At 37.3% G+C, this 24224-nt stretch overlaps 1 protein-coding gene across 5 annotated transcripts in view; it reads left to right on the top strand.

Moving 5' to 3' along the window:
- HSD17B4 (hydroxysteroid 17-beta dehydrogenase 4) overlaps positions 1-24224 on the top strand; it is a gene marked incomplete at both ends in the record, with an annotated part of 112039 nt that overhangs the window by 10466 nt on the left and 77349 nt on the right. For 3 of the 5 annotated variants that reach the window (XM_080698319.1, XM_080698316.1, XM_080698317.1), the window contains 6 exons: positions 13454-13561; positions 15042-15101; positions 17884-17905; positions 18006-18052; positions 19774-19858; positions 20643-20830. In XM_080698319.1, the coding sequence (XP_080554445.1) occupies positions 13454-13561; positions 15042-15101; positions 17884-17905; positions 18006-18052; positions 19774-19858; positions 20643-20830 (510 nt within the window). Of the gene's footprint in view, positions 1-13453; positions 13562-15041; positions 15102-17883; positions 17906-18005; positions 18053-19773; positions 19859-20642; positions 20831-24224 lie in introns of those variants that run through there. The other 2 variants (XM_080698315.1, XM_080698318.1) reach the window with 2 other exon arrangements.

Genomic DNA, 24224 nt, shown 5'->3' with positions numbered 1-24224 from the left:
TTAGAGTCCTTCACTTATTTAGATACATTTATTGCTATTCTAGAGAAGATTATTCATGAACCAAGATTATTGTGTCTTCCTGTAGGATTCAGCCCTGTTTTCTTGTTTCCTTGATGGTTAAAGAGCTTAAAGTTAAACTGACAAGATCTTTAAGAACAATTAGCTTATGCTTCCAGAATGTTTGTCCTTTCCTGACTCAACATGTTGATAATTTACCCCTTTAATAGTGCTATAGCATATTTATATTTAAACAGGTTTAAAAAAATCTCCAGAGGGACCACAGCTCTAAAATCAGTGAAAAAAATTTTTTTTTTTGTGGTGATAGGAATTGAACCCAGGGCATTATGCATGGTAGACCAGCACTCTACCACTGAGCTACTTCCCCAGCCCTGAAATGATTCTTAATGTTATTTCTTGCTGTAGGTAGGAAACTATCAATATGTGAGATAGGCACAAAAAATAGAATAGAAAACAGAAAGACATCCAAGGATGTATAGAAAGACAACATCCAGAAATGGTTAAAAGCAGGTACCTCTTGGAAAGATTTAGTTAGAGCAAGATTAAAAAAGTTCTGTTTTAATGTGTATCATTTGAATGTCTTTAAAAGCATTAATATCCCCCCCAATAAATACATTCCCCCCAATAAATACATTCATAATGTAATGAATGCCTTTCCCCCCTTACATACACCTGGATTACTCATACAAAGGATGTAAGATAACCAGCACACTTAAGTTATTCTGATTTTGTGGAATTGGAATCACCATTTTACTTAGAAAATAGTTTCTAGATTTGTCTAGAAAATGGTTTCTAGATTGGTAATAAATATGACAGATCCTTGGATTCAGTATGCATTTGAACATGAATATGTGTAAATAATTATCAAACACTCTCTAGATGTAAATCATTATAACATTATCATTCTTAATGGCCAAGTGGGAAGTTAGAAATTGCTATGTAAACAATAGCAAAAAGAAAGAACTGCCGGGGGGCACAGTGATGCACACCTATAATTCTAGCTTCTTGGGAGGCTGAGACAGGATTGTAGGCTCATGGCCAGCCCCACCAACTTATGGAGACTTTCTGTAACTTAGTAAGACCTTATTTCAAAATAAAAAATCAAATAGGCCTGGAGTGTACCTCAGAGGTGAATGCCCCTGCTTCAATTCCTAGCATCCCCCCCACACACACACACAAAAGAAAAACAAAAGAGAGCACGAAAGATATGAGAAATCCTTATGGCAAATTAAAGCATTAAAGTAAGCCCGGGTTTCAATGTTATCTCTAGAGTTAGGCAGTGAATAGTAGGGAAATCCCTGGCAGATTTCGAGCAAGATACTGACATATTTAGAGGCTGCTTTAGAAACATTCTCCAACAACAATCTGCTTTGAAAGCCTGAAGAGGTTAATATTGGAGGCAAAAGACTGTCTGAGAGGCAACTATATTTTCTAGGCATGAAATGATGGAGTAGGAAGGAAATGAAGATAGAAAATTCCTCAAGAGCTGGCGGCTCCCCACTTCATGTACTCTACCCGGAGAGCCCATAGCAGCTCACCTACTGCTGGGTCCATGGTAGGAATCTGAACATTTGCAGCACCTTAGAGAGCCATTATAGACCTCATGACCAGGTAGGGCATGTACTTTTCAGAAATGGGAGAAGGGAAAGAGTGAGAGAAGTCTCAGTAGCAGAAAAGTAACACTGAGAAGGGGGACAGTTTGAGGAAAATGATGTTGAGTTTGGTTTGTATTTTTTGTGCAAGTTGAAAGTGAGGTGCCAGGCATGGTGGCACACATCTGTAATACCAGAACTTGGGAGGCTGAGACAGGAGGATTGCAGGTTCGAGGACAGCCTCAGCAAGTTAGTGAGACTCTTGTCAACCTAGTGAGACCTTGTTTCCAAATAAGAAATAAAATTGAGCTAGGGGTGTAACAATAAGTTAGAATGCCTCTGGTTTGGATCCCTAATACCACAAAAATAAGGAGGGCTGGGGGTATAGCTTGCAGGTAGAATGCTCCTAGTTTCAAACCCTAGTACCAAACAAACAAACAAACAAACAGCTGTTTATGGTGATATAGGCCTAAAATCCCAGTACTTGGGAGACTGAAACTGGAGGATTGCAGGTTTAAGCTCAGCTTCAGCAATTTAGTGAGACCCTGTTTTAAAGTAAATAAAAACAGGTTTGGGGGTATAGCCCAGAGGTAGAACACTCCTGGGTCTCACATATACGCACAAAGTAAATATATCCTCTCAGTTGGAGTCAATAATCAGAAAATGCTAGAGTGAAGGACAGAGAGAACAGGAATACGTAGCTCTTATGAATAAAGACCTGTACAGCAAGTACATTTATTAAAGACCCACATTTGTCAGTCTGGTTGATATAACAAAACACTGAAAAACAATCTACAAATACTCACCAGGTAATATTGATGCTCAGATGTGACCTTCATTTCTCTCAACATTTCAGTGATGATTTGCAACACATGTCAAAGAATTAAAATCTTTTACAAAAAGGGACATTTACAAATCCATCAGAAAGACAGCCCAAATACATGGATATGCATAATTATTTTAACATTCTGACTTTAATTCCTTTGGAAAGATACCAAGGCGTATAGTGGGGAAGAAGGAGGCTTGATGAAGGAAACAGTTCAAATAATGGTACATACATATATCAAATTATCAGTGCAGATCTCAATGTCATGTATGGGGAAGGGGACGGAGGTGGATGAGGTTCAGAGAGAAACACACCAAGTGCTGTGTGCATATATGTTACTATCACTGAATCATTATGATGTATAATTATAGTGCATCAATATAAGTATTTTAAAAATAAAATAACTAAATATATAAATGACCAAGGGGCACATGAGAGTAAAATGTTAATTTACTACTGCTCAAAGGAAAGTATATTAAAATAGTGAGCTACAGTTTGTAATCATTTAATTGTCAGACTGAAAGGAATGATAATACCATATTGTAAAGGTATAAGAACCAGGCATTCTCACATGCATGGTCCTGTTCAGGCTATGTCGATAATTTAGTACTTAATATTTAGGTATCCATTTATCTACATGTAGAACAATTTTTATAGGATCCAAGAATATTTTTGAATTCTCTGGGTCTCTTCATTTTCAATATAGCTGTTTTTTAATAATGCTTTAGGGATGGAATCTTATGAAAAACTTCTGTAGTCTTTAATTCAAGTCACTGATTTATTTAAAATGACAGAAGCAGGGAAATGGTTTTGTTAAACAACCTTCAGAGCAGGATGTGGTAGTGCATGCTTATAATCTCAATATTTGGGAGGCTGAGATAGGAGGATCTCAGTTTTTGTGGCCAGCCTCAGCTACTTATTGAGGCCCTCTACAACTTACCCTTTTTCAAAAGAGGGATAAAAAATGGGCCTGGGGTGGTTTTGATGGCGCATACTTGTAATCCCAGTATTTGGGAAGCTGAGACGGGAGGATCACGCAGGTTAGAAGCCAGACTCAGCTACTTAGTGAGGCTCTCGGCAACTTAGTAAGACCTTGCTTCCAAATAAAATATAAAATAGGTCTGGGAGTGTATCCCAGAGGTAGAAAGCTCCTGGGTTCTATCACCAGTACCACAAAAAAAAAAAAAAAAAAAAGAAAAAAGAAAGGGGGCTGAGATTGGAGCTCGGAGGTAGAATGCCCCTGAGTTCAATCCCCAGTACCGCAAAACAACAACAAACAACAACAACAACAACAACAACAACAACCCTTATGGATTATGATTTAAAAATATACCACACTTTGGGACATTGTGATGGTTTCTGCTGAAAATAATCTCACCATGAATGGTATGGTTGATTATTGTTTTATCTGCACTTTCCCCAAACAAGTGTGATTTTTTTAATAGTAGAAATGATTATGTTCTTTTTAGGATTAAAGAAACTTGTTTACCAGCATTAGAGGAGCAGAGTGGTATTATAAGTAGGTCCAGATTCTAGAATAATTTTACCATTTAATTTAGTTGAAGAGCCAGGGCAGGTACTTAATCTTTCTTTTTTTTTTTTTTGTGGCACTGGGGTTTGAAACTAGGGGCATTCTACCTTCTAGCATATATATTTTTTTCTTTGGTGGTACTGGGGTTCCTGGAAACCCTTCTACCTCTGGGCTACACTCCCAGACCCATTTTTATATTTTTATTTGGAAACAGGGTCTCCCAAGCCAGCACAGCTGGCTTCAAACCTGTGTGATCCTCTTGTCTTCGCCTCCCAAGTGCAGGGATTACAAACGTGTGCCACCACGCCCAGCTACCTCCTAGCATATATTCCATCCTTATTTTTTAAAGTTTTATTTTGAAACTGGTCTCTCTAGGTTGATTAGAGTCTCACTATTTGCAGAAGTTGTTCTTGAATCTGCAGTCCTCTTGTCTCAGCCTCTCAAGTACTGGGATTGTAAATATGTGCCAACACACCCAGTTTACCTAATCTTTTTCAAACTATTTTTTTTAATCTATGGAGTAGGAACAGTTATTAATGGAAGTCTCTTAAGTATCTGTAGATAGAGTAAATGCATTATTATACATAATGGTTAATTGCAAATGTGAAGTATATACATATTAGTAATATTGGTATTCTTACTAGAATTTTAGCCATACTTAGAAGTGGTAAGTGACACATAATATGGATACATTTCTCTTTGTATTGAATAGCAGAAACAATCTTTAACATTCTTGCTATCCAAGCCCTTTAGTGTATAACCAGTACTTTTCTCTGTTTAAGTTTTTTTTTTTTTCTTTTCAGTACTGGGGATGGAATTCAGGGGCAGTCTACCTCTGAGCTACACCCTCCCATCCCTGTTTTTTATTCTTTATTTTTAAACAAGGTCTTACTAGGTTGCAGAGGGCTCACTAAGTAGCAGAGGCTGTCTGTGAACCTGGGGTACTCTTGTCTTAGTCTCCCAAATACTGAGATTACAAGTGTGTGCCACCATGCCTGACTCCATTTAAATTTTAATATGCATGGTTTAGCTCTAGTGATAGGTGGTTGAATGGGTCAGTATTAATTTAGTGCTCTCTACTTTATTTTTTAATTTTTTATTTTTTAATATGTTTTTATTGGTGCATTGTAGTCAAACATCACAATGGAATAAAAGACTTGTGAGGATATTCAAGTACACATCATTGAATTATCCCTTATCCAATCCTCATCCCACTCCTTCCCCCTCCCTCAATCCCATGCTTGATTTAGTGATTAACATTGACATATTTGTTTACATACACCATGCGTTTTAAGAGATTCCATCTTCCCCCATCCCATCCCCTCTGATTGGTGACCTTAATTGCTCCTCCATTGGGCCCTTTCTTCCATTATATTCCCTCTTATTACTCATTTCTTCCTAGTTTTTGCATATTAGGGAGAGCATCTCGTTTTTTATTTTCTTTGATATTTCTCTGTGTATGCTGCACATTGCAAGTTCCGATCCCAGTCTTGAAGGCCCCGGCACCGGCCTGGCCACCTGGCAGACTCTGATCCTGGCCTCGCTGGCTCCAGCACCGGCCTTTCCTCATGGCAGGCTCTGATCCCAGCCTCAGAGGCCCCAGCACTGGCCTTGCCTTTAGGCAAGCTCCTATCCCGGCCTTGCTGGCTCCAGCACTGGCCTCGCTGCATGACAGGCTCCAATCCCAGCCTCCTTGGCCCCGGCACCGACCTCACCCCTTGTCAGGCTCTGATTCTGGGTATGCAGGGCTCCCTCTGAAACCCCCCAAACCCTTTTACCACTTAGCATGTTGTCCAAAATTCCCGAGCATGTGTGGCAGGAGCAGTCTACTTTTGGGGAGATTTCCCCAAAAGTTCAAGGTGGACCGGACTGAATCTCTCTGCCTCTCCAAATTCTGGTCACCACCACCGCCACTGCTGCTACTGCCATCTCGGTTCTCTCCTGAACACCTTTCCCACACAGTTTGTTTTCCAGAATTCTAGAGCATGTGCAGCAGTAGCCGTATACATTTGAGGATATTTCTTTAAATTATGAGGTGGATTGGATTGAATCTCTGCCTCTACCAAATACTGACCACCGCTGCCGCTGCCACAGCCATCTCGGTTCTCTTCCGAGTATCTTATTCACACAGCATGTTGTCCCAAATTTCAGAGCATGTGTGTCAGTAGCCTTCTACCTTTGGGGCAATTTCTTCAAAAGATCAAGGTGGGTTGAATAAGATCTCTGACTCTCCTGAATACTGGCCACTGCCATTGCTGCTGCCTTCACCATCTCAGTCCTCTCCCAAACACTTTTCCCACGCTACATGTTGTCCCGAATTCCTGAGCATGCGCGGCGGTAGCATTCTACCTTTGGGGCAATTTCTTCAGAAGATCAGGCTGGCTTGGATCAGATCTCTGCCTCTTCCAAATACTAGCCTCCACCGCTGCCACCACCATTGCTTTCCTCCTAGTTCTCTGCTGAGCTCCTTCCTTATATATGATGTCCAGAATTCTTAAGCATGTGAGGAAGGAGCAGTCCCCCTTTGTGGTGATTTTTTTCCCCAAAAGTTCCAGGTGAATTGGATAGGATTTGTCTGGATCTCCTGAATCCTGGCTGCTGCCACCACCATCTTGACCTCTCTCCAATATATATATATATATTTGTTCATATATGTATATATATATTTAATATATTTATTAATAAGAGAAGACAGTATGTGTGTTTTGAAGAGGTTGTGGGATCGAGTACTCAGCAGCAATGAATTTTATCTCTCTTCCAAGAGTGGAGGTCCACAGCCTTACCGCATAGAGCAGGATCTGCTGTTCCAAGCACACCAGGGCCCCCAGCACAACATAGAGGCATTGAGTTCGCCAGGATGCACGGCTCGGCTACCTGCCTAGTGCTGCTCAGCTCCCTCCACCACAATTGGGTCATTTTTCTTACAGTGTATGTTGTTAAGAGTTCCCAGCATGTGCGGCTGAAGCGGTCTTTTCTCCAATCCCTTCTGGGATGTTCTTCTAGAAATCACTTTTCTTGTGTGGCACCTCCTTATCATCTTGCTTCTAATTCCGCCATTATCCACTCTCTCTTCTGGATTCTATATAGGAAGTCACAGCTGGAAATGTCTCCTCAAGTTGTCCGAATCAGATATTAAACCAAAATCTGGTGTCCAGGACTTCTCCGAGGAATTCATATTTTTTTGGTGGCCACAATCACCACTGCGACCATGGTTGCTGCCATCTTGCCCTCCGTGCTCTCTACTTTAAAGACTTGTTTTGAATAAGTCTCTTCTGATATTGTTTAATTACATGTCATTGTTCTCAATAAATTATCCATGTTTCATTGCTTACCTCTTTGGTTGTACTTTGTAAAATTTCCACTTGGGGGTAGTGTTTCATCACACAATTGAACAATTTTTCTTCAGTAACAGTATTATTTGCCATTTTGGTTTTAAAATTTCCTGTGCTTTAAAAAGTAATAAAAGACTTTCAGCTGCATATTTTAAAATCTTGATATTTTTAATTGATTGTTTCCTGTTACTTAGATAATTGCATGGAAATCAACAATTCAGTTTTTGAGAATTATCACATTTTTCATCTCTTAAAGGAAAATGTAAGCCTCTTTTTATTATTTTGTATCATTACACACTGTTTTCCGTAAGGCTGGTATTATTACATTGTTAGGAAAAAGTATACTTCAGTCTATATATTGAAAAACAAATTTCCTTGAAATAAAAAGTAGGTGAAAATATATTTAACCTGGCTGGTTTTAGCTGTGGCAAAGCATTTTTGTCTTTGACATCTGTTTACCTCCTAAACCATCCAATCCTGCTTTGAACCTCATTTCAAATAAGTATATTTCTTTAGAAGAAAACCTACTGTTTTTTCAAGTTGTGGCAATCATCAACATTAAAACAGAGCATTTTAGTACCTAAATTCCCAAACTTATTACTCCATTTTCAGAATAAAAGGTGCTCAGGACTCCCCCCTGGAAATGTACCTCTTCGTTTACTTATGTGTTTATTTTTACTGGTGCATTGTAATCATATATCCAATGAGGTACCAGATATTAGAGGCATACATGCACATATCACTCATTTAGCCCTTCCCCAAATTTCCACCTGGCTTAGTGACTTTTTTTTTTTTTGTGGTACTGGGGATGGAACCCAGGGGCATTCAACCTCTGAGCTACATACTCAGCCTTACTTTTTATTCTTTATTTTGAAACAGGGTCTCACTGAGTTGCAAAGGCATCACAAAGTAGTTGCTATGGCTGTCCTTGAACTGCTATCCTCCTGTCTCAGCCTCCCAAATGCTGGGATTACAAGCTTAGTGATTGACTTTGATATGTTTGTGAATGTACATCACGTGCATTTGGGAGTTCCTTCCCCATTCCCCCTATCTCCCTCAAGTCACCTTTACTCATCTAAGGTTTCTTCTTTGCCTAGAGTCCTTCCTGTGACCAATTTTCTCCCTAGCTTCTGATTATTAGGAAGAGAATCCAGTTTTTTACTTTTTCTAGACTGATTAAACTCATGTAGCATAATGTACTTCAGTTCCATTCATTTCCCCAAAAATGATATAAATTTGTTCTTTATGGCTGAATAAAATTTCATTGTGTATATATCTCATAGTTTTGTACTTCATCTGTTCATGGACATCTTGTCTGGTTCCATAGTTTGGCAATTGTGAATTGTGTAGCTATAAACATAGACACATGCATTAGTCTGGGAGTCTGGTTTTTATTCTTTTAGGTGAATACCCAGAAGTGGATCATATGGTAGGTTCATTCATCTAAGGATCCTCCATACTGTTTTCTGACGTGGTTGCACTAATTTACAATCCCACCAACAAATTATTATTATTATTATTATTATTATTATTATTATTATTATTCTTAGTGGTACTGGGGTTCCTGGAAACCTTTCTACCTCCGGGCTACACTCCCAGATCTATTTTTATACTTTTTATTAAATTTGGAAACAGGGTCTCTTAAGTCAGTGCAGCTGGCTTCAAACTTGTGCCTTCTTCCTGTCTCTGCCTCCCAAGCGCGGGGATTACAAGCGTGCACCACCATGCCCGGCCCACCAACAAATGATTAGCGTGCCCACTTCTCCACATCCTCACCAGCATTTTTCATTCTTGTTTGTGTTTTTTAAAAATTTTTATTGGTGTGTTGTAGTCATATATCTTAATGGAGTATAAGATGGTAGAGGCATATATGCATACCATCACTCAATTAGCTCCTACTCAATTTCCACTCCATTTCCTTCCCCTCCCTCCTTCTCATGTTTGGCTTAGTTTAGTGATTGACTTTGATATGTCTGTTAATGTATATCATGAAGCTGAGTGTGGTGGCGCACACTTTTAATCCCAGCATTGGCAAGGCTGAGATCAGAGGATTGCAGTTCGCGGACAGCCTCAGATAGTGAGGCCCTCCGCAACTTAGTGAAACCCTGTTTCAAAATAAAGAATAAAGACCTATGTGGTGGCACACGCTTGTAATCCCTGCGCTTGGGAGGCAGAGACAGGAAGATCGCACAGGTTCAAAGCCAGCTGTGTTGGCTTAAGAGACCCTGTTTCCGAATAAAAAAGTATAAGAAAATAGGTCTGGGAGTATAGCCCGAAGGCAGAAGAGTTTCCAGGAACCCCAATACCACCACCAAAAAAAAAAAAAAAAAAAAAGAAACAAAGAATAAAAAATAGGGCAGGGGGTGTAGATTGGATGTAGAATGCTCCTGGGTTCCATCCCTAGATACACACACATACACACACACACACACACACAAAAAAAAAATCAGTTAGGTTTCCTTATTTGCTCATCTATAATATCTCCTTCTTTGTCTAGAGTTCCTCCTATGACCCATTTTCTTCCTAGCTTCTGCATATTAGGGAAAGCATCTGATTTCTCATTTTTTGTGATTGGCTAATCTCACTTAGCATAATGTTCTCCAGTTCCATCCATTTTCCTGTAAATGACATATTTTTTTTTTTAAGGCTGAGTAAAATTCCATTGTGTACATATCCCATAGCTTTTTTTTTTTTGGTACTGGGGTTGTTGTAAGCCCTTCTACCTCCGGGCTACACTCCCAGACCTATTTTATACTGTTTTTTTTTCTTTTGGTGGTACTGTGGTTCCTGGAAACCCTTCTACCTCTGGGCTACACTCCCAGACAACTATTTTTTTTATATTTTTATTTGGAAACAGGGTCTCTTAAGCCAGCGCGGCTGGCTTCGAACTTGCAAGATCCTCCTGTCTCCGTCTCCCAAGCACGGGGATTACAACCGTGTGCCACCATGCCCAGCCATATCCCATAGTTTTGAAATCCATTCATGTTTTGATGGACATCTTGTCTGGTTCCATAGTTTGGCAATGGTGAATTGTGCAGCTATGAACATAAATTTGCATGTATTAGTTTGGTAGTTTGGTTTCCATTCTTTTGGGTACATACCTGTAAGTGATATTACTGGATCATATGGTAAATTCATTCCCATTCTTCTGAGGATCCTCCATACTGTTTTCCAAAGTGGTTGCTCTAATTTGCAGTCCCACCAACAATGTATCAGAGTTCCTACTTCTCCAAATCCTCGCCAGAATTTGTTGTTGTTTGTGTTTTGAATTCTAGTTGGAGTTAGGTGAAATCTCAGAGTAGTTTTGATTTGCATCTCTCAGATTGTTAATGATGTTGAGCATTTTTTCATGCATTTATTTGCCATTTGAATTTTTTCTTTTGTGAATTGTTTATTTAGTTCACTTGCTCTTTTTTTTTTTTTTTTTTTTTGGTGGTACTGTGGTTCCTGGAAATCCTTCTACCTCCGGGCTTCACTCCCAGACCTATTTTTTTACACTTTTTTATTTAGAAACAGGGTCTCTTAAGCCAGCGCTGCTGGCTTCGAGCCTGCACGATCCTCCTGTCTCTGCCTCCCAAGCGCAGGGATTACAAGCCTGTGCCACCATTCCCAGCTCTCTTGCTCATTTTTGATTTGGTTATGTGTTTTCTTAGCATTGAGTTTCTTGAGTTCTCTGTATATTTTAGATATTAGTCCTCTATTGGAGGAGTAGGTGGCAAAAATCTTCTTCAATTCTGTTGGCTCTCAATTGAGGTTCTTGATAGTTACCTTTGCTGCACAGAAATCTTCAGTTTAATGCAATCCCACGTACTGATCCTTCTTTTAGTTTCTCTAGCCTTATTGAGAAAATGTTTATCTGTGCCCATGTGTTTCAGTGTTGGACCAATGCCCTCTTCAAGGAGCCTCAAGGTCTCTGGTCTAATTTCCAAGTCTTCAATCCATCTTGAATTGATTCTTGTGCAGGGTGAGAAAGTGGGATTAATTTCCATTTTTCTGCATATGGTTAACCATTTTCTGGTTTGATTTCCAAGTCTTCAATCCATCTTGAATTGATTCTTGTGCAGGGTGAGAAAGTGGGGTTTATTTCCATTTTTCTACAAATGTGTAACCAGTTTTACCAACACCATTTGTTGAACAGGCTATCTTTTTTCCAGTGAATGTTTTTGGCCCCTTTGTCAAAAATCAATTGGCTGTAAGTGTGGAAATTTGTTTCTGAGTCTTCTATTCTGCTCCAATGGTCTTGTGTCTGTTTTTGCATCAGTATCTTGTTGCTTTTATAACTATGGCTTTGTAGAATACTTTAAAGTCAGGTATTGTGATTCCTCCTGCATGGTTTTTGTTGCTGAGAACACTTTGGCTATTCTGGGCTTTTTGTTATTCTAAATCAATTTTTTTTTTTTTTTTTTTTTTTTTTTGGTGGTACTGGGGTTCCTGGAAGCCCTTCTACCTCTGGGCTACACTCCCAGACCTATTTTTATATTTTTTTTTATTTGGAAACAGAGTCTCCTAAGCCAGCGCACGTGGCTGGCTTCGAACCTGCGCGATCCTCCTGTCTCTGCCTCCCAAGCGCGGGGATTACAAGCATGTGCCACCACGCCCGGCGCTATTCCAAATAAATTTAACCACTGATTTTTCTATGTCTGTGAGGAATGATCTTGGTAGGTTAATGGGCATTGTGCTGAATCTGTAGATCACTTTTGGAAGGATGGCCATTTTAATGATGTTTATTCTGCCAATCCATGAACCTGGAAAATCTTTCCATCTTCTAAGATCTTCTTTGATTTCTTTTTTCAATGTTTTATAATTTTCTCTGTAGAGATCTTTTACCTCCTTGGTTAAGTTTATTCCTAAGTATTTTATTTTTTTTGGGGAGATCCTGAGTGGAAGTGTTTTCTGAATTTCTTTTTCTGTTCCTAGTAATTACCTCCCTCCTTTTTTTGTAGGGTTGGATTGAACTAGGGGTATCCTACCCCTGAGCAACATCTCATTCTTTTTTTTTTTTTTTTTTTTGGTGGTAATGGAGATGGAACCCTTCTACCTGCAGGCTACACTCCCAGGCCTATTTTATATTTTATTTGGAAACAGGGTCTCTTAGGCCAGCGAGGTTGGCTTCGAACCTGCATGATCCTCCTGTCTCTGCCTCCCAAGCACGGGGATTACAAGCATGCGCCACCATGCCCAGCCATCCCATTCTTTTTTATTCTTTTATTTTGAAATTGTCTTGCTAAGTTCCTCTGTACTAGCACCATGGCTTGTAAGGGAAATTTGTGTAGAAATATTTGTGAACTCTTGAGGGAAATAATGACTTGTATGAAATGGAAAACTGGTTGATGAAATTTATAAATTTAATACTTCTATAAAATCGTAGTGTACAAAGGTATTTCATACTATTAAATAAGAAATTTTAAAAGTTGGGCCACCATAAATTGACAGCATTTAAAATATATATATATATATATATATATATATATCTATACTCCAGGTGTGATGGCACACACTTGTAATGTCATTACATGGGGGGCTGAGACAGGAGGATTGTAGGTTTGGGCCAGCCTCAGCTACTTAGTGAGGCCCCCCCCCCCATCTTAGTGAGACTCTGTTTCAAAATAAAGAATAAAAAATAGGGCCGGGGGAGTAGCTCAGAGGTATAATATTCCTGGGTTCAATTCCCAGTAATGCAAAATACATATATATGTGTGTATGTATGTATATATATGTGTGTGTGTGTGTGTGTGTGTTTTATATACATATGATATATATGGAAAGAGAACTTGCTTCATTTAAAGTACATGAATTAGTAAGGTGTGCATGATAATGCATACCTGCAATCCCAGTACTTGGCAGCTAAGATGGGAGGATTGCAGGTTTGAAGCCAGCCTCAGCAACTTAGTGAGGTTCTCAGCAATCTAGTGAGACCCTATCTCAAGACACATTCTCTCTGAACCTCACTCGCCCAGTCCCCTTCTTCTATTCTGATCTCTGTCTTCATTTATCTGAAATGTTTTGTTTCTTATTTTCTCTCTAGCTTCCAATTTTGAAAGAAAACAGACAGTCTTTGACTTGTTGAGATTGGCTGATCTCACTTAGCATAATATTCCAACTTACATTTTGAAGATGTAGAAATTAATTGCTCTTCATGTGTTTTGCATTGCAGTGAATGACTTAGGAGGGGACATGAAAGGAGCTGGTAAAGGCTCCTTGCCTGCTGATAAGGTGGTTGAAGAGATAAGAAGGAAAGGTGGAAAAGCAGTGGCCAACTACGGTATAGTATTTGAGAGAACTACATTATTTTTTTCCCTTCACCTGATGTAATTGCTTATACTAAATAATCTTTGAGAAAATATTTCGACACTCCAGTGAAACTGTGAAATTAGATTTTAAGTCTGCCAAAGTTCTTTGTTGACATTTTTTTTTATATAGCTTGTAAGAATTTGTAAACATTTGATATAAATCATTTCACATAGTTATAAACATTGTTCTGTTTTATTTAATAATTTTATAGGACACATGACATTTAATCAATAATTTATTGTGGATATGGTAATGTTCTTGTCTTTTTTTTATGGTGCTGTGGATTGAACTCATGCCCTCATTATATGTTCTTAAAAGACTAGCTTTAGCTGGGTATGGTGGCACATGCCTGTAATCCCAGTTACTTGGGCACCTGAGTCAGGAAGATCACAAGTTCCAGGCCAGCCTGGACTTAGGTGACCCTGTCTCAAAATAAAAAAATTAAAAAGAGCTGGGGATGTAGCTTAGTGGTAGAGTGCTTGCTTAGCATGTGTGAGGTTGTAGGTTTAATCCCCAGCACCCCAAAACAAACAACCAAACTAAACAAACCCAGGGAAACCTTAGATATTCTTGTTCCCAGGCATTTCTGACAAGAGATAGTCACCTGAATTTCTTAGCATCAGCTCTAACTCAGGACTGTATTGCTCCCAAGGAAGGGAGTGACAGTATTTCCTAGTTCTTCCCCTGTGACTGGAGAAAACATAGGGGAGGAAGTGATGATGTCATGACTGCAGACCATTTGCTGCACAACTGTGGGGATATGAGCCTTTCCTTTAGCTACTTAGTAGAAGATAACACAGTCACAAGTTTGTTATTTTTTTTGTCACAAGGTTTTAAGCTTCACCTTTTGTAGTTAGTATTGCAGAACAGAAGATTTGATTATATGTAACACTATATATATGTATATATGTATATATGTATTAAAATTGAACACACATCTCTCTCTCCCCTAAATTCTCATTTGCATTCTTAAGGGGAAGTACCTATGTAGTTATTTAAAATTAAATATAAATTCAGTAAAGTTTAAACATTTAACTTGTCACACTAGCCAGATTTTGAATACCCAGTAGCTGTGTGTTTAGTGACTACCATATTTGTACAGTGCAGAATAGGACTTTGTCGTCCTCTTGGTTGGACAATGCTCCTTAGATAGTTTAGAAATACTCGTCAGATACTTCATAATTATCTTCCTCATCCCTCGTTTGGCAGACTGAGGAATTGTTTAGAGGCTAAATTTATTTGCTAGCATTAGATAATTTGTGTTTTGATTTGGTGTTGTCATGTGCCTGCACTATAAATGTATTTTTCTTGGAAATGAGTTTTGTTGGGTGAATATTATCAGTCATGCGCTGACTACTACACAGGATTTAGAAGTCATTTATGAGGACAATTGCTAAAGGTTATTTTTTTTTTTTTTTTTTTTTTTTTTTACTAATTTTTTCCTCCCTCAGACTCGGTGGAAGAAGGAGAGAAGGTTGTGAAGACAGCACTGGATGCTTTTGGAAGAATAGGTGATGTTAACTTGCATTTATAGTTGTGATGAAGTATCTTTTACCTTCTTAATAAAATATTTTTAAATTTACTTTTGTTTACTAAATAAATCTCCCCACACCCCTACTTTTTGGTACTGGTAATTGAATCCTGGGGCATTCTGCCTCTGAACTATACCCCCAGCTCTTTTTTTCCCCCCAGGTTTTAATTATTTTATTTTATTTTTATTTTTATTTTTGGTGGTACTGGGGATGGAACCCAGGGGTCTTCTACCTCTGGGCTACACTCCCAAACCTATTTTATATTTTATTTGGAAACAGGTTCTCTTAATCTAGCTGAGGCTGGCTTTGAACCTGTGTAATCCTCCTGTCTTAGCGTCCCAAGCGCGGGGATTACAAGCGCGTGCCACCATGCCCGGCTCTATTTTATTTTTTATTGTGATAAAAGCACCAACATATGTGCCAGCAATTTTTAGGCACACAATAGAGTATTAATTATATCCACATCGTTGTGTAGAAGATCTTTAGAACTTATTCTTGTTTTTTTTTAAAATTTTTTATTGGTGCATTGTAGTCATACATCTTAATGTAGCACATGATGGTGGAGGCATACAAGTACCCAATTAGCCCTTACCTAATTCTGGCCTAATTCCCTCCCCCCCTCCCTTCAGCTCTTTAAAAAAATTTTAATTTTATTTTTAAACATAATCTTGCTAAGTTGCTGAGATTGTCTGGGAACCTGCAGTTGTCCTTTCTCAGCCTCCCAAGTACTGAGGTTATAGTCATGCAATCACAATGCCCAACTCAAATCTCTCCCCCTCTCTCTTCCTCCTCCTCCTCCTCCTCCTCCTCCTCCTCCTCCTCCTCCTCCTCCTCCTCCTTCTTCTTCTTCTTCTTCTTCTTCTTTTTTTGGTGGTACTGGGGATGGGACCCAGGGACATTCTACCTCTGAATTATATCCTCCTCCACCAACCTATTTTATTCTTTTATTTGGAAATAGGGTCTCACTAAGTTGCAGAGGGCCTAATTTGCAAAGGCTGGTTGTAAACCTGCCATCCTCCTGTCTCAGCCTCCCAAGTACTGGGATGACAAGTGGGTGCCACCATGCCTGGTCCCTTAAGTGTTTTAAAAAATTTATAAGCATTTTCTCAGTGCCCTCTTTGTAGTAATTAAAATAAACTCCATATATACAGGAGAGAAGTAGATTTTTTTGAAGAATTATAATGATTTATATTAAAATACAAGATAATTAAAATAAATTATTAAAGTAATAAAAAACTTTATTTTCAAAAAGTACTTCAAACACATTGCTTAGTCTGTAATTGTCCTGTGTTAGTTCCTTACATTCTAACTAAAAGTTTAATGAATTACCAGAGGGGATCCTTATTGTAGAATAGCCCAATGTATTTACAGTCTGATAGACATTACTTTTTGTAAATTGAATATATGTCTTTCTTCTCTTTTGATCTAGCATATTTCTTTTTTTTCTTCTTTTTTTTTCTTTTTTTTTTTTTTGGTGGTACTGGGGATCGAACCCAGGGGCATTCTACCTCTGAGGTACATCCCCAGTCCAATTTTTTTTATTTAATTTGAAACAGGTTCTCACGAAGTTGCAGTTGGCCTCACTAAGTAGCTAAGGTTAGCCATAAACCTGCAATCCTCCTGTCTCACCCGCCCAAGTACTAGGATTATAAGCATGTACCACCACGCCCAGCTGTATATTTATTTTTCTAATTATATTAGGTTAAACTCATAAGAGCCATTTTTATATACCGTTAGATAGAGACTGAGAACACCAAAATGTAAGTCACAGGGTGAAAACAGCCACAAGATGGCCATTGAATCTTAAAAAAATGATTGCTTGCTTTGTATAGTTAGAATCCAAATGTGGCCGGGCGTGGTGGTGCACGCTTGTAATCCCCGCGCTTGGGAGGCGGAGACAGGAGGATTGCACTGGTTCGGAGCCAGCCTTGCTGGCTTAAGAGACCCTGTTTCCAAATAAAAATATAAAAATAGGTCTGGGAGTGTAGCCCCCAGGTAGAAGGGCTTCCAGGAACCCCAGTACCACCAAAAAAAAAATCCAAATATGTATCAAAATAGAGCATAAGTTTTTAAATTCATGGCTTTCTTTTTGAGTTGTTTTTACTTGAGTTGCAAGGAAATATCTTTTAAACTTAACTTTCCAAGTGAATTTTGAAGTTTAGTGCAGTATGGTTTATGGCTCTGAATCCTTAGAACCTAAGAGCTGTGCAACAGGTAATTCTATAGCTGATAAAATGTTGGTAGAAGATAGAGGTGGGAAATCTTAAATATACAAAATATTTAAATAAGATACTTATATATACAGTTATGTAAGTGCATAAAACATATAAATATATAAAGTTGAGAGGAAGAGCAGGCGTGGTGGTGCATTTCTCTAATCCCTGTACTTGGGAGGCAGAGACAGGAGAATTGCCTCAAGGATAGATCAGCAATTTCGTGAGGCTTTCAGCAACTTAGGGAGACCTTGTTTTCAAAAATAAGAAAAAGGACTAGGGGTATAGCTCAGAGGTAGAATGTCCCTGGGTTCAATCCCCAGCACCGCAAAACAAAAACAAAATTAAACAAAATAATTGAGAGGAAGGCATTCGTAGATACTACTTTTGTCAGTGTTTTTTTTGGGGGGGGATGGTATAAAATTCTGTTTTGATAATATCTTTACCTTTTCATGGAGGGCAATTTTGAAAGAAATATGCATTTGTAAGAGAATGCAAATTAATATGCTTGCTTTTATAATTGTGACTTGGATATTTTTCTTTTGTAGATGTTGTGGTCAACAATGCTGGGTGAGTATTTCTTCTTTAATTTTTAATAAAGTGCATGCTGTTTTTTTATGAGTGTATACTTTTCCACCTTCTCTTACCTTATATAATGTCAATGTTGTAGAATTCTGAGGGACCGTTCCTTCAGTAGAATAAGTGATGAAGACTGGGGTAAGTTTTTTTTTTTTTAAATATGTTTCTGTATACTGTATGTATCTATTTACTTTTTTCATATGTGATATATTTATATAGTTGAGGAAAATCTGCATCTATATACTTTTGCTGTTGCTAGTATAAATGATGAATAAGCTCTATACTGAAACTGATGAATAGTTGTAAAGTGGGCTATTTAAAATTTTTTTTTGATAAATTTAGAAAATGGTAAATCATTTGGCATAAGTCATCTAAAAGAATTGTCTTTCCGTTTGTTTCCTTTTTTTTCTCTTTAGGAGGTTGTCATCATTTTCTTGCAGTGCTAAGTCTTTCTGATAGATTTTGCCATGTTTATCTAGTTGTGTGATTCTTTTCTCAGGAGCAGAGCAGAAAAAGAGCATCTAGGGGACTAAAAATTAAAGATGATGTAGATCTGAGAACATGGTGGGTGGGACAAAATGAATAAAACCTGGATGTCAATTTGAAGCTGCTAATAAATAGGAGAGATTTCCATTTTTCTTTGCTATGTTATAAAAATCGAGTTTAGATAATGAATACATTCAGTTGTGATTTTTTAAAATCCTTTTTGTCTTACTTTTATTGGCCATTGGAATTAAAAACAAGGAAAGAATGCCAGGCTTGGCTGCTGTGGGGAGGTATTTGTATCATTGTTTATGCACATGCTTCTGTCCCTAGAAATCCTTTTGGCAGAAGCAAACATCTTTCTGACTTAGGACTAAACAAAGAAGAGCTTTCCTATTTCCTTACAACAACCTGGGTAAAAAGCAAGCCGAAGGAAGCTCTTTTGTTGGTAATTTGCTTAGCGCTGTGGTGGGAATGGAGTGTTTCTTTCTCTGATTCCATCCTCTTAAATGTACCAATCCTGACTCCCCTTTTCTTCACTTTAGTTACTTTTTTTTTTTTTTTGATGGTACTGGGGATGGAACTCTTCTACCTCCAGGCTATACTCCCAGACCTATTTTATATTTTTTATTTGGAAACGGGGTCTCTTAAGACAGTGTGGCTGGCTTCAAACCTGCATGATCTTCCTGTCTCCGCCTCCCAAGCGCAGGGATTACAAGCGTGCGCCACCATGCCCGGCTCACTTTTACTTTCTTCTAATATACACGTGAAAACATTTATTGAAGTCCTAGATTGAAATAAAAATAAGTAAAAATGGTTAAAAACTTAACAATGGAAAAATACATTAAATCCAGAGTTGCTTATCTGGACAGTATCCTCTAAGTGGTCTATTTACTAGTGTGGACTCTGTAAAAGGATCTGTCTGTCCCTCTCTCCTTGGTGTCTGCCTCTCAGTCTCTTTCTCCCCTAGAGATACAATAAGTATTTTTTTAACTTTCTTGATGATGATCTGTATACCTTATGATTTTGCTTTAATGTTAATGTCAAGTGGCAATTATATATGTAAAATTCTTGGTTATTTGTGTTAGCAAATTTTTATATCAAATAGGCATTAAAGATGACATATATGTAGAGCTGTACAGGGACTGCAGTAATTTAAAATTGATAGGGAAAATTATTGTGAGCATGGGTGTGAACTACAGATTGGTAGCATAATTAGAACAAAAGCAAAAAATGGTTGATCATAGAAGTGTATGACAAGAGCAGATTCTGAATACTAGGTATAAAATGAACATCTTTATTTCATTATGTTGGTTCTTAGAAACACATATCTAATTTTTGACAAAATATTTACTACAAATAATTTATTGTTTTAGATATAATCCAGAGAGTTCATTTGCGGGGCTCATTCCAAGTGACCCGGGCAGCATGGGATCATATGAAGAAACAGAAGTATGGAAGGTAGAGTTTTATGTAGTTGTCAAGGAAGATTGAAGATGTTGTGTGTGTTCTTGTTACAAATAAAGATTATTCAGAGTATTATAAAATGGTTGCTTAGTGTTGAAGAAAGCTTCTTCAGATATGTGTAGAATTTTCAAATGTAGTTTTGGTACATACTCATTAAGTTGGTGTCATTTATGTCATAGCTTAGCTTGGTCTAAGTAGAGTAGGGTTGTGTCAGATTGTTAGATGGCATTTCATAATGAGGTGTTTAATATTATCTATATAGGAAAAGGGGCTTAGTGGTGAGGGCTGAAGAATTGGATTGAGCTAATGTTTCTTGCTAAAATTTTAACTTAATATGTTGCTAGTTTAATTTATGTTTATAAATAATTACTATTATTTTCAGTTGATAATGAATATACATTACTATACTTAGTTATATTTGGCTCTGACCAGGGAGTCTTTTTATATAGTTAAATATATAGTTGAATTTTGAGAGATTATATCAACAGTAATTTAGATACACCATTATGCTGTAAGTATCTAATGACATAGTTGCTTTGACAGGTACAACAGTACGCAAATAGGTTGAGAGTTGGAAAATCATCGAAACATAGAAAAGATAATATTTAGACTTATTTATTTGTCTTTTAGGATCATTATGACTAGTTGGAAAATCATCGAAACATACAAAAGATAATATTTAGACTTATTTATTTGTCTTTTAGGATCATTATGACTAGTTGGAAAATCATCGAAACATACAAAAGATAATATTTAGACTTATTTATTTGTCTTTTAGGATCATTATGACTTCATCAGCTTCAGGAATATATGGCAATTTTGGCCAGGCAAATTATAGTGCTGCAAAACTGGGCCTTTTGGGCCTCTCAAATACTCTTGCAATTGAAGGCAGGAAAAGCAACATTCATTGTAACACTATTGCTCCTAATGCTGGATCAAGGATGACTCAGACTGTCATGCCTCAAGGTAAGTAAGCCTAAATGCTTCATTGCTGTTACATATGTGTGCAGAATGAGCTTTGCAAAAGTATTAAATTTTCTTATTATCACCGGGCGTGGTGGCGCACGCTTGTAATCCCCGCGCTTGGGAGGCAGAGACAGGAGGATCACGCAGGTTCGAAGCCAGCCGCGCGCGCTGGCTTAGGAGACCCTGTTTCCAAATAAAAATGTAAAAATGGGTCTGGGAGTGTAGCCTGGAGGTAGAAGGGCTTCCAGGAACCCCAGTACCACCAAAAAAAAAAAAAAAAAAATTTTTTTCTTACTACCTGAAAATATGTTTTTTTTTTTTATAGTTTTAAAGCATATTTTGAATTTTGTTCATTGTTTAAAAATTTAAAAAGCACAAAGGAAAAGATAAAAAAATGATTAGTTTATCACTCTGAAATAAACTTCCAGGGGTGTTCTACCTCTAAGTTATACCCCAACACTATTTTATTTTTTATTTATTTATGTATTTATTTAAATTTTTTTTGCAGTACTGGGGATTGAACCTAGGGGCATTCTACCTCTGAGCTACATGCCCAGCCCTACTTTTTTATTCTTTATTTTGAAACAGGGTCTCACTAAGTTGCTAAGGGCTTCACTAAGTAGCTGAGGCTGGCTGTGAACCTGTGATCCTCTTTACTTAGCCTCCCCAGTACTGGGCTTAAAAGAATGCACCACCATGCCTGGCTATAGTTTTTATTTTGAATCAGGGTCATGATAAGTTTCTAAGCTGGCTTTGAACCTGCTTTCTTCTTGACTCAGACTCCCAGGTACTGGTATTATAGACATGTGTCACTTGTACCTGGTGGTGTCATCCGTTTTCAAAAGTCAGCTTGTAAAAGAAACTAGTTGATTTGTCCTATAGGCTATTCCTTACTCTTTTTTTTTTTGGTGGTACTGGGGTTCCTGGAAACACTTCTCCTGGCTACACTCCCAGACCTATTTTATGTTTTCGAACCTGTGTGATCCTCCTGTCTCCACCTCCCAAGCCCGGGAATTACAAGCATGGACCACTACGCCTGGCTGTTCCTTACTTTTTATTTGAGTGGCCTTTGCACTTTTGTGCCAGATCAGTTGACCACATATGCGTGTTTCTGGATACTCTGTTCTGTCTGAATGAGCTATGTGCCTTTTTACTGCCATTATGATGTTTTGATTACTGTAGTTTTATATTGTTTTTTTTGTTGTTGTTGTGTTATGTTGATTTTTTATGACGAAGTAGAAAACAGAACACATTCAAAAGAAAAGTAATGGGTTTTCTTTTCACCTAATATATGGTAAAAATTTATTCTTTGATAAAAAATCATTTTTATTCTCAAAGTACTAAATATTTTGCCGCCAAATATTCTGTTTAAACTCAGACAGCATTCTGTTTAATTCACTCATATTAATAGCTGAAGTTATTAATAAACATCTTAATGATTTTGCAAAAATGTTAGAAACTTCATAATGTAACATATCTATCATACAAGAATGTTACCTATAGGCATTTTTAAAACAAGGTAATTTTTAAAATATTTTATTTTATTTTTTATTGGTGCACTGTATTCATACATCATAGTGGGATTAAAAAAAAACTTTTGTAGACATACATGCACACATCGCCCAGTTAGCCCCTACCCGATCCCCACCCCATTCCCTCCCCATCCCTCCTTCCCATGCTTGGCTTAGTAGTTGACATCTAGTATTATAGCAATTTATCCAAAATTAAAAATGATAATCTCACATAACAGTTTCATTCGTCTGATACCAAACTTTTGATGACTTAAAGATAACATTTCAATATTTCTTTTTGCTTTCTTTCTTACCAGAAAATATTTTTTTTCTTTTTCTTTTTAGGTGAAACTTTTATTTATTTATTTATTTATTTATTTAAAAAAAAATCTATCCTAATATGGAATATGGACTCTAGATACCCAAAATGATCTTGAAAGAAGAAAAAAGCTAAAGATGTATTTTTTTTATTTCAAATGTTATAAAGCTACAATAATTGAAACAGTGTAGTACTGTTCTAAAGGCAGATATATAAACCATTGGAGTTAAAGCCTAGAGATAAATTCTTCCCTATATTGTCAAGTTATTTTTGACAAGGTTTCCACAGACATTTGGTGGAGGAAATAATAATCTTTTAACTAAATATTGTTGAAAAATAAAAATTACATGAAGAATAAATTGGATCCTTACCTAACTTCATATACAAATATTAACTCAAAATAGATAAAAGACCTAAATATAAATCTTAAGACTATAAACTTTTAGAAGAAAATCTGGGTCATAAAACCTCATTACATTGAAATTGGCAGTGATTTCTTGGATATGATTTCAATGGCACAGGCAACAGAAGGGTAAACAAACTCCCTAAAAAAAAAATTGTATATCCAAAGACAATGTAAACAGAGTTAAAAGTTACTGATAGAATGGGATAAAATATTTCCAAATGCTATATCTGAAGGTATATTAATATTCCAACTAGAAATCCTAAAAATTAGCAACAATAAAAGCAAACAATACAATTTAGAAATAGGTAAAAGACTAACATAAATAATGAATCTCCACAGATAATCAATCTTAGTTGTCTGTTGGATGGAAAATCTTGTTTCTCTGGTTCTGGTGTGTTACCTAATTCTCCTTTGTAGTTAATCTCTTTGAGTATTTTCTCTAGCGCTGGTTTTGAATACATAAATTCCGAATATTCAAAAATTTCATATGAATTTTATGTATTCATAAATTCAGAATTTATGTATTCATAAATTCTTTCAGAAGTATACATACATAGTTTCTGTTTGTCATGGAAGTTTCTTATTTCCCCATCTAATTTGATAGAAAGTTTTGCTGGGTAGGAAATTTTTGGCTGGAAGTTGTTTTCTTTCAGAGTTTGGAATATGTTATTCCAAGCCCTCTGGCTCTCATGACTTGGTTTGGGAAGTCTGGAGTGATTCTAATTGGTTTGCCTCTGAATGTCACTTGGCCCTTTGTTTTTGTTGCCTTTACAAGCGTGTGCCACTATGCCTGGCTGCTTGCCAAGTTTTAATCCTGAGCTCTTCACTTGGTCTTAATCTGTGTTTCTTCTGTGTTTCAAGTAGGCAGTTTTTACTTCAGAAAGGATTTGTCTTTGCTGCTGCTGCTGGTAACCAGGAGACATATCCAGCTGATCTGCATCAGTTTTCTTTGAGAGTTGAGGTTCAACATAAAACAGTTTATGATTAGGATCCCATCTTTATGCTAGTCTATCTCTATTTAAGTATTAGTATCATTATTGGTATTTATTCTCAGGGCATTCCCAACTTCCCTGTAGTGTGGTAATAACAATTTTTTTCTTTTTAGTTGGGGATTCCTTCTCTATGTCAGCAAGGCTTAAATAATTTAATTTCTGGCAA

The sequence above is a fragment of the Muscardinus avellanarius genome, assembly GCF_963383645.1.
Source record: "Muscardinus avellanarius genome assembly, chromosome: 7".
Taxonomy (NCBI): Eukaryota; Metazoa; Chordata; class Mammalia; order Rodentia; family Gliridae; genus Muscardinus; species Muscardinus avellanarius.
This window is presented reverse-complemented; position numbering and strand designations above follow the sequence as displayed.